At 35.8% G+C, this 12053-nt stretch overlaps 1 protein-coding gene across 1 annotated transcript in view; it reads right to left on the bottom strand.

The window, feature by feature from the left end:
• The window catches only part of GPC5 (glypican 5), a 623308-nt gene that overhangs the window by 413513 nt on the left and 197742 nt on the right, over positions 1-12053 (bottom strand). The window contains exon 6 of the mRNA XM_013127928.2: positions 5452-5572. Within this exon, the coding sequence (XP_012983382.2) occupies positions 5452-5572 (121 nt within the window). The remainder of the gene's footprint in view (positions 1-5451; positions 5573-12053) is intronic.

Genomic DNA, 12053 nt, shown 5'->3' with positions numbered 1-12053 from the left:
TAGGAGATGCATAAGCTCATATTCATGTCCTCCTAATAATTTTTTCCTTCTCTGCCTTCCACCTATAAACCATATGTAGGTTTGAGCTTACACATAATTTTCCAAGTTATACAGTAATCTCAGAATGTTCATATAACCTGTAGTGTTTTGTCTAACAAATACATAAAGACCACCTTTATGAAAAACAAAAGGACATACACCATTATCATCACACAACTGTGAAGAAAACCTTTTCACTTTCAAGAGATGCAAAAGCTTCAGGAATTCTGCATTCGAATGTGTTCTTGAGATTGGAAATTGAAGTATATTTTAAAAGGAGGAGGATAAAACTCAGGAAACAATTCCCCATCTCATTTCTAAGTGTTTAATATCTTTACAGAAATTATTCAAATATCTTAGATGCAACAGTAATACTCAAGTATTTAACATATTTTTGGCACCAGCTAGCTGTCAGAGGGAATTCAAGTCTATACAGTGTGATAAACCAGGTCTCTGTAGGTATGCCAAAAGACAGGGACAGCTCACATAATGAATATGAAATAGGCTTCTCTGTCAAGTAGGACTATCCTAATGCAACATGTTACTCTAGTACTCAGCTATCTTGCCAAGTCAAAGACAGAATTTGTTCAAGGGTTTGATTTCAAAAAGAAAATAACATTGTATTAATTCCAGAAATGAAACAAAAGAAGGAGCCAACACATAAAATATGAAAAGGAGAGCCAATAAATCACTGGAGAAAAAAGTCAAAATACAGAGCTATTCTGTACCTGCATGATTGTTCTAACTTTGGAAGAAACTAAAAAGGGTAGTAAAACCAAAATCTACACCAAAATTAACATTTAGATATGCATTTGTAACATGAAAACCAAAACAAAAATTGTGAGGCAGTCTTTCCTACTGTAACAAAAGTAATAAACAGGTGGTTTAGGATTAAACACAGCTGAAAGCAATTCTAACACCAGAGAATGCTGAATGGCTCTTGCACAACCTGCACTGAAATTTAACTTCCCAATTACCTCTATGAGGTATCTATTACTGAACCAGGCAAAGTACAGGATACAACATACATATATTTAAAAAAAAAAAAGGAGAGAAAGGAGGGAAAATATTTGAGAAGTAAGTCTTCAAGAGCATGTTAGTGAAAAGTGTATTAAACAAAGGCCCTAAGTATTTAAGGCTCAAATGCTGTACTCTTGAGAATTACCTCATTTCATGAGAAAGAATTGCATTGTAGTCATCAACAGAGTCATCAGAATGTGTAATTTCTTAAATTTATATAAGGAGTTTGAGCTGTTCTAAAAGGCAGAGGGATTTTAACTATTATAATCATAACACTAAAGGAACAAACTTGATTTCAGTGATCAACGGGAAACACGACTGCAAGTGCCCCATCTTGCATATGAGTAATTTAAAACCATGATTCTTTGTATGCGCAGATCAAGACTTGGGTAATGTATTCCATCACCATTTCTAATATGTACTAGAACAGCTCTTACAAAAACACTTACTACATTGCCTGTGCCATGATACATTGATAAAAGCTTTTAAAAACAGAGCTAGAATGTTTAGTTATTAGTATGCCAAATCAGTGTCAAAATAGTATCTCGTATCACCATTTTTGTAACATTTTTGAGCTAAGTAAATGGACTAATAATGGCATGGTGACACACACCATATAATAACAACATAATAATGACCATTAGTAAAGGAAAAATTAGACTATCACCTACATTTAAAGTCTTATGAAGCTGTGGCCTCTATTCACTTAAAGAATGTAGGCATCACTTCCACTAGTGACAGTTTTCAACCCTTTGTGTAGAATGTAAATATTATTTCACATATGTCAGATAGAAGTTTGGTGGTACAGCGGTATAAGGTGTGATCCCTTCCAAATAAATTTGGCCGCATCTCCTGTTAGAAATAGGAAACTATTTATCCTAATATAAGCATATAAATTTCCAGTATAGTCAATAGAGTGGCCGGTGACTCTGAAGATCTCCAGAGGGAGATTTGGTCTACCTAATTTATATAGACAGACACGCAGATATTTTCTACTATGGCATGACTTCATAAAATTAAGAAGTCTTTACTTCATCTGTAAATACAAGCTCCAAGTAATGACTGATATTTACAAAAGCAGTATGTTTTTGAGATTGTCTTCTGAAAGAAGAAATACACTGAAATGATCAAAGGTCCAATCACCTGTAATCACAGCACTGAAATATCATATTTACTTCATAACCTCAGTGTTTGTACTTGCAGAAAAGATAAATGAATCATGGTTTAAAATTACAGGGGAAGAAAGAAAAATAATTACCACTATTATTGCTGCCATATGCAACTGACTGCTTATCATGATTGTCTACTACAGCGATAGCTGAAGATTGCAGTATGCAAGAGGATATGCACTGAACCCATTATTTGCCTACCATGAAGATAAATGAATGAAGAAGAGCCCATCATTTAAAACTCTCCAAAACACCAGTCTGTACAAATAGACATTTTTACAAAGGTGACATTTTCAAGCCATTTTCAGCTGTTAATGGTTCAGCAGAGTTCATGTAAGTTACTCTGATTGCACTTTGTTGCCGTGAATACAGATCTGTGGAGTCCAGAGCACAGATTATAGCAGTCAGGGTCCAATGGAATCCAAAAGTTCTATTGATTTTTGGTAAATCCACTATTTACAGAAAAAGGAGGAGGATTACTGTGAACCTCTCACAATGGAGAAGGTACATGGACACCACAGCCTGCTGGGAAGATAGTATCACTTATGCAATCAGGTTTTTTTTTCAGTGTTTTAAAGTTTTTAATAGAATAGAACCTAGAAAACAGAGTATGTTTAAGTGTTGTACGTTTACATATTTTAAAGCCAATTCTTTGCTTGGAATTTTTATGTGCTCATATATCTACCTTGCAAGAAAAGAGGAGATACCAGAACACATCTTTTCTGCATTCATGGCAGAATGGTCTTCGATCTGTTTTCTTATGTACACATTAAAGATGAGCAGGAAGAGATTTTTAAGACATCTGTTCTTCTTTTGCTATTTGATAATACCTAGTAATTTTTACAATAAATATGCAGAGTCATATTTTCTGAGGGCTTAATGGTCTCCCCCTTAAATAGGTCCCACTTTATATCTCAGAATATTCACTTCCTTCTTGCTGTTGTGCTGGGATTCTTGAAAGTAAAAAGGGAAATTTAGAGTAATTGTTGAGAAAACTGGTCATCTGCTTTGATGACAAAGAGTAAAAAAAAGGTTTCAGAAAACAATAAGGCTTTCTAATAGAATTTTTTTACCCCAGATTTACTAGAGAGAATTACATTTTCTGGTCTAGAAGAACAGAGTGTAATCAGGATATATTTTTCAATGTGACCTAAATTATGTATTCTGAATGAAAAGCTGGTCATCCTCTTCAAATTAGTCCTCCTATAGGACTAGACTAAAGTATGCTTGACTTAAGTATGACTTCATCTATCTCTGAGGCAATACCACAATCCATTAAGCTCCCCATATTTAATCTGTCCATCATAAGCTTAATGTGATTCATCCTTTTCATATCATAAAGGACAAAAAGGTGATCTTTTGTATTTGAATCTCTAATTTACACTCCCCATCCTCTTTTCTCAAGCAGTAAATGGTAGAGAAGAAAGCTTTTTCTGCAGTTTCTTCAGCCCCTTTATCTGAGGAATAGCAGTTATATGTCAGGTCTCTAAGGAATTTGATGTTCTCTTTATCCCCTGACCTTATTTCCATACTCAGAGCTGCAAGAAAGGAAACTATCCAATAGAAAGTTAAAAATACTTGGAGGATAGTAAGACTTCCAGTATGTAAATTATATGTCTTTCTTCCCAAGACCCACTCAATTCTTCTGGGACATGGGCAAATAAGCTCTGAAAATGAAATACCTTATAATGGAATTGCTCTATTCCACTCTTTCAGATACTCACTTGAAGAGGAAATAACACAACTCCTAGTCTCTAGAGGAAAACAACACAACAAACTATACAGTGCAGATTTAATATCAAAGAAGGAGGGCACTCCTAATAGATGAAAGACCTTGAGACTTACCAATCTGAAATGTTTTTCCTTGCACAGTAAGTTCATAGCTCTTAATTAAGTCATAGCATCTCTTTGGAAGGAAAAATGTATTCATTTTCTTACCATTGTAGTCACTGTTTTAATAAAGAAAGAGACAAAAGCTGGAGGGCTACAAAAGATACTTCTTTTAAGGAGAAAAGAATAATGATTGCCTTTAAGCTTCAATCTGGGTGTCACTTCTCCCAGAAAACAACACTACTGACAGAAATAAATTTTTCTGGTTTTTTTCTATTTCATCAATCTTTTCTTTGTTGTCAGAGAAGAGTTATTTTTCTCAAATAGAGAAATAAGAACCAAGAGAGTTTATTGTGAACCTGTCATTAATATTTTAATTCCAGAATCCATTTGGAAAATTATATTTAAAAGCTGCCAAAAATATAGAAACAAAAAGCAATTCCTTAAATGGAACTAAATGCACTAGGCAAGAAAGCACTGTCTGATATTGTTAATTCTTGTGTTTAGGGAATGAGGTAGAGATGGGGAGAAGATATCATAAAGGTGCCAAGCTTGCATGCCCTCTCTAACTAGCCTCTCCTTTTACCAGTGCAGATGAGAGGATACTGGGTTACATGGGTCACTGATAAGAAGTGCCAGTATAACATTTCTTATCATTGAGTCTTCAAATCAGAGTGGAGACTTATATTTTAAAACTGAAATACAGAGCTGTCATCAAAATAACTGTTGGGTTCAACAGAGTAAGGTTTTTGTCCTGTAGTTCTGGCAATCTGTGCACATAGATACCTCATGTAACAAAAGATACTTGTACTCCTTTAAATATAATACAATACTATGGCTGTGCAGAACTGTATTGGAATTGACTGCCTTGTAAGCCTTAAATTCAGTAACTCACAAATATGTGCAACAGGTAATGAAAACTAACTCCTTTAGCAAGCATGCAATTCTTGTTCAAACTTTCTGTCTTGACATCTAAACAAAAAACCTTGTAACAGGATGACTTAAGAAAAAACTAAATTTAGTAAAGAGGGAAGAGAGAAATTATGTTTTATTGTGGATTTGTTTGGGTTTTTTTTCAAACATATGCACTCAGTATCCTTAAATTATACTGTTTGTCGTTCTGTACACTTACTGCAATGCTGAGCTGTGGTACTCAAGTGCAGATGGCTCAGCTGCCAGAGTCTGACTTCCTACACTTAACTGCCATATGCAAATCTTTTAACTAAATAATTTTTAATAATTGAAGTGGGATAGAGAGCAAGTAGTGTTTTGCTGTTGAGATGCACTGAGCAATAACTTGAATTAATAATTAATCTTTAATGTACAGTAAATTAATACTATCACCACCAGAGTCTTCAGTACTATACTACATCCATAGGTGTAAACAGCTTACCTGAATAACATGTTTCAGCTTGTCAATAATTTGACTTATTACAGGATCTGTTCCCTTCACTTTTACTTCTGGATTTGCAGACTGAGCTTTGATTCCACTGCCAACCACACGATGAGTATAGCTAGTTTAATACACAAACACACACACAAAAATGGTTTAGCAAGTTATTCTACTCTGAGTCATCTTATAGTTCTTATTAACTCTCATGGCACCAACATTTCATTTTAATTGGATACATTAATTTTGTGCATATATTTTCCACAAAAAAAGAAATACAGCATGATATAATTACTACATTATATAAAGTTGTATTATTTATTATAACTTTAATTTTACTGCAAACCTTAACAAGAAAAGAGTTATCTACATTTTGAAGCAAGAAACATTCAGCCCTATGCATGATTTTTTCGTGTGAATAAACTGTCCTCCATTTTGGTTTTGCTAAATACAAGACTATATGATGATTGTCTAAATGCATGACATTTCAGGTTTTTAAATCAAACTCCAAATTATACACACACTACCTGTCCAGAACTACACCTGAAGTTTCCTAGTGCTTTTGTGAATGTACATGCAGATAGAATATTTATTCCAAAACAACAGCCAAATTATGCATAAATTCTTTAGCATACATAACTATGGAAATATACAGTTGGCCCAACTTTACTTAATAGATATGTAAAAAAGAAGCAACAGAAACCTAGGATATGCTCACTCAATAAAGAACTGCTGTAGTAGGTAGAACAATGTTCCTAATATATCAGAACTCAAAATACAGAAAATAATATTAACCACCTAGCAACTTCCCTTGTTATATGCAATGCTCAAGTTATGCAAGAAAACCTGAATATCTACCTTCTCATCACAGATATTGTACATTATGCAAACACTCTCCATATGTTAGGTTTTGTCTGCATACCCTACAAGAAGATAGCTCTATAAATCTCTGTCTCAAAAAAATTTTGCCAGCTGCTATGCTGTAAGAAAAAGGAAAAAAACCTATCAGGAATGGAGTACAGAAATGCCTAATTCCTGACTCTTAGATTTGCATATGAGCACAGAGAACATAGCATATTCATATTTTGCAGAATCTGTTTTATTAAAAACTTTTCAGGTCCTCCTATGAATACTGTTAATTAAAACAAGGTGCCCACATAACAACAATATCTGGTCTTTGATATTTGGTTAAATGTCACCTTAAGTGAGTTTAAGGATATCCCTAAAAAGTGCTCATGGACCCAGATACCATTTCTAAAATGACAGTGGCCATACTCATAGATATAAATCAAACCTATCACAATTTGCCTTCTATATGTATGACAAAAGTTAATAGCTTCTTGAGGCATTACAAGAAGACACTTTGGACTACATATTCTGCAAAATGCATCAAAAGAGAACTAATTTTAAGGCCAGCAAAATTTTCCCAGACTTTTAAGACATCAAGATCCAGCAGTCTTTCATTGTTTAAGTCCTTTAAAGCATTTGGTTTCATACAGTAAACAGCAAAATTCTAGACCTTCTACATAAAGCTCTGCATATGCTATTTAGGGAAAGTATACTTTTTATTTCCTCTGCAAGCAATCAAGTTCACTGGAAGTAGATATAATACCAAATTTAAATTCAATTATGTATCAAAATATCACAGCAATGATTACTTAGGATTAGTCACAAGTTAAGGATTCCAGCTTTATTCATTTTTCATTCGAGAAAATAGTCAGCTATATCCAATATTCAGGACACACTGTATCTGCTAAAGGTAAATACTAAAAATAATAAGCTTATTACTAAACGCCATTATGGAACCCTTTACTGATTCACTAGGCATACTATTACTTGGAATGGATGTTAATGTTCCAGAATGACGATGGAAAGGCTTAATGTACTTAATGTAGTTCACTGGAACATGGTAGCTGAGTTTAAAAAAAAATCTTTATAGCACTGTTGAATACATTGAATATATGAATACCTCATATTCTTCAGAAAGTGGCATTTTGTTTTATAACCAGACAGCTGTAGTGGTGGGACAATTTGCCAGCTTGTACTGATGGGATACAGCTTTTTATAGGGGTGTGTACAAAATCTGCATCCTGCCTGCTAGACTTGGGGGAACACTTAATGCAGCAATTTGAGTAAAGTCAACAAATCTTCTGATAACCTTTAAGGATAAAAAAACCCAAACAACCAAACAAACAAAAAAGAAAACAACAAAAAAAACTTTTCTTTAAGGCTTTCCTCAAAAATCCTTCTTTCACAGTCATTTGTCTAAATCAAAACAGGAAATTCAAGATGGAATTCCTTCCTTCCTTCCCTTTTCCAGCTAATACTGCACTCACCAGATGGACAGCTGTTTTAAGTCAACATCGGTTCAATGCAACACAGGAATTTCTCTTCATACTATTTCACAATAAAATAAATCTTAAAGGTTATATCTATCCATTCTTTCTAGTGCTCTCATTTTCTGTCATAGGAAAACCTATGTTCTCACATTCTGTCAGTTGGAATTCTTCAATTAACACCTTTCTTAGAATGCTGCAAACTCAACTATTACACATTTGCCTGTGAAATGCATAACTGTGAAAAAGAATGCCCTTTCTCTTTTTTTTAATTCCATTAACAGCACTTATTTTTCTAACTATGCAGGAAGAAATAAACCATAGAGAAGTTGAGACTTGCCTAGGCTACAATTTTATTAATTTAGCTTGGAATTACTTTTATTAATTTAGCATCTAAGAATCATCTGGCAATGACTTGCTCAAGGCTGACCATAAATTTTTTTTCAGCTATTTCCACAATGAAATCCACACCATTGTGCAACTGTTGTTTACCGTAAGACTAACTCCCTTCTTTCACATGAGGGAAAGCAGTTGGGGAAGTATTACTGTCTTGTGAGCAGACGAGATATTTGGAGTTTTAATTATGTTCCCCAACTTCTTTATAGCTGTCATCCTAAGGAATAATCAGATTTACTTACCAGTAAAAAGTGTTAGCAATTAATTTGGTTCTTTCTATCCCTTTCTTAGTTGTTCTGTTACAGTCATTCTTTTCATATTGTCTCAAAAGGCAAAATGCATATCTGTTTCCAAGGTAGAGGAGCTCTATTACACAATATTAACATTTCTTTCTAGGCAATAACTGAGTCTCCTTTCTCACACAAAAAAATACCCTTTTTCTGATTTACACATGTTCAGCCTTGTCAAGTCTGTGTGACCCAATGGCTCTTTGTCATTTTGGGTTACAAGGTTCAGGTTATCCCAAAACCATATTCAAAATCCATTTGAACGTTCTCTCAGTTCTCATAACTAAGGCAATTCCTATACAAAGTCCTGATATTCTTACCCAGTAATACTGCCTGTAGCAAATCTCACTTAAACTTTATTTTTTTGCTCACTTCAGTGAGAAAAAGCATCTCTGTACAGAAAACAATTGTACAGTATGAGTGAGCAGGCTCTGGGGATATCCCTATCCATTCTTCTGCTGCCTTCACAGCTTTGTAAAGAAACTAAATAGTTTGCTAAGCATTTTCTTCTTTTACAATCATTACCAGGCTAACTCTTTCTTCTTTTCAGGAAGGACATCCACTCAGTCACTTAACTGTCAAAGAACCTACTCTCATTAGGTACCCAAATTGCATCTTTGCTGGCTGCTCAGAGGTGGGGTTTGCTTTTTCCAGCTGAGAGTGGGGAGGGCTAAGAACCTGAAGCAGATGTGACATATGCATCAAAGCAATTACAAGCAGCACACTAGCACTTGATAACACCGCAATTTTAAGACTATAAGCATCTAACAGCCATTAGATCATTAGGTACTGGTAGTAACAAACCTCCGTATTACTTATCCTTACTTGCTTTAAGCTGTTTAGCTCCTTTCTTTCTGCCTTTTACCTCACTCCTGACCTTTCCCTCACCAACACTCAGTGTAATCCTTTCCAAGGCTGACAAACAGATTGAATTTGTGATTCCCTCTGCTTCCACCTACCTGCAGCCCTCCTCACCCTCCACCACAAGCCGCTGTCCACTTAAAACCTTCACCAATGCACTGGCTGTCCCCAAAAGAATTCAGACTCTGTTCTGTGACAACCAACACATTTCAGCCCATCCTCCTGATAGGCCCCAGCAGACCCCAAATAACACAGAAGATTACACCCATAGAGAAAACTTTGGTCCAGGACTGGTATAATCACTACTCAGTTCAAAGGCTTGTGGTTTATCTTCAAGTCTACTACATGTTTACTACATTTACCATCTTGACTCTTAAAGGAATTGCTACTTTTCTCTCTCTTCTCCTCTCATTCTCCTCCCTTTTGAAGTGCTGGGTTATTCAAGCTTTGTAAAGTTTTTACTCCTTTCAGTGTTTTAAATTTTATATTTAGGGAGAATCCAATCTTGAAATTAATCCTCCAGGTTCTGGATGGGAATTTTCATGCAGGAACATCCCTTATAAAGCATCAAACACAGGAAATAAAGTGGTAAATGACAAAAAATAAGATTCATTTGCATGCAAATGCAATCCCATTTGGAAGAATATTTTCCCCCAAATATATTGGGTTTGTGTGGCAAGGTTTTGGCAGCAGGGGAGGTACAGGAGTGGTTTCTGTAAGAAGCCACCAGTAGCTTCCCCTATCTCCAAGAGAGCCAATGCCAACTGGTTTTAAGATGGACCCAATGCTGGCCAAGGTTGAGCCCAGCAATAATTGCTTCTAGAATAAGATAGTTAAATAGGGAATAAAAACTACTGCATGGCAACAGCCAGGGAGAGGAGTGAGAACATGGAAGAGAGAGTTCTGCAGACACCAAGGTCAGTGAAGGAGGGTAGGAGGTGTTCCAGGTGCCATAGCAGAGATTCCCCTGCAGCCCATGGTGCAGCCCATGGTGAGGCAGGTAGTGCCACTGCAGTCCATGGAGGTCCATGGTGGAGCAGATATCCACCTGCAGCCCAAGGAGGACCACACAATGGAGTAGCGGGATGCCTAAAGGGGCTGTGACACTGTGAGAAACCAACAGACTTCTGCTAAGACCTGTGGGCCTGTGAAGAGAGGAGCCCATGCTGGAGCAGGGGAACAATGTGAGAAGTCCTCCCCCTTAGGATGAAGGAGCAGCAAAAAGGACATGATGAACTGATCATAATCCCCATTCCTTATCCCCCTGCACTGCTGGAGGAGGAGAAGGTAGACAAAATTGGGAGTGAAGTTGAGCCCAGGAAGAAGGAAGGCATGAGGGGAAGCTGGTTTTTAAGATTTGGTTTCATTTCTCGTCACCCTACTCTGATTTAATTGGTAACAAATTAAACTGATTTCCCAAAATGGAGTCTGTTTTGCTCATGACAATAATTGGTGAGCAGTCTCTCCCTGTCCTTATCTCAACCTACAAGCTTTTGTTGTATTTTTCTCCCCCTGTCCAGCTGAAGTGAGGAGTGACAGAGTAGCTTTGGAGGGCACCTGGTGTCCAGTTAGGGTCAACCCCATCACACCAGATTGGTCAATACTCTGTATACCAGTTCATAGCATAAATGTTGAGCAATATTTTTCACAGGATGCTGCATACTGAATGATGTTGGTCTCAATACAGAGCCCCCAAATGTGAGTACACTCAACATGCTGAAGACATAAATGCATCTGCATTTTTTCCTGTTATTGGAAATCCTAATCCATATTAAATTTGCTTTCACTGCAATGTGATTTGTCTTTGATCAGTCGACATCAAAAACTATCATTTAACTTCAAGTGTCTTGTAATTACAGGCTCTGACAAGTCATGAGGCAGGTTTAAAGAATTTTTTCTTACTTCAGGTGTATAATAAGGCATTGACAAAGCTGTAACAGTATTGTTTTATTGATTTTTAACAGAAAAGTAAGATTATAGAAATCAGCGACTTTTTTCTTTAATCTACTCTTTTGCTGCTTGAAATTATACCTTTTGCATACAAAAATTACGAACTTACATGCTGTTGTTTTGTTTTCCACATATTGTGTGTAATTAATAGACACACATAAATATAACATCTTCAAACATTCTAACATAAACTAAATGATCTGTCAGAATTAAATGTGCTATTGGAAATCTAAGCATGCTACACAGAACTTCATCCCTGTAGACTTACATTTACATGCAAAATATGTTTCCTTTTGTTGGGGGAAAATTCTAAAATCTGACTCTCAGAGAGTTCATTCATTACAAAGTTTTAGTACAACATTAATAAGTTTCTGTTTCTTTTACTCCTAATGTACAAGTAATGGAAAAAAACATTTTAAGGATCCCCACAGAGGTAGCCTGACTTGAGCAAGTATTGCTCAGATTTGAACTGTGAGAGGAGAAAAAAAAAAAAAAAAAGACAAATTTCTTGCTAGAGAACTAATAGACCCACCATCTGTGCTCATTTCTGTACAAGTGTGGTAATGTGCCACATCACTTTAATAGGCAGACTTGGTCCCCAAGTACAATTCATTTTCATCAACACTAGGGAAAAAAACCAACCAAGCACCAATATATTTGTATTCTGAAACCATGTTTTAAAGTGATGAATAATAAAGTGCCAACTTTTCTGAGCTCAGTAGATGAATAAACATATAAATTTCGTATTACTCTATTGTATCTATGTCCTGGGTTC

Source organism: Melopsittacus undulatus, chromosome 2 (assembly GCF_012275295.1).
Source record: "Melopsittacus undulatus isolate bMelUnd1 chromosome 2, bMelUnd1.mat.Z, whole genome shotgun sequence".
NCBI classification, from domain to species: domain Eukaryota; kingdom Metazoa; phylum Chordata; class Aves; order Psittaciformes; family Psittaculidae; genus Melopsittacus; species Melopsittacus undulatus.
Note: the sequence above shows the minus strand (reverse complement) of the source record. Positions and strands in the feature narration are given on the sequence as shown.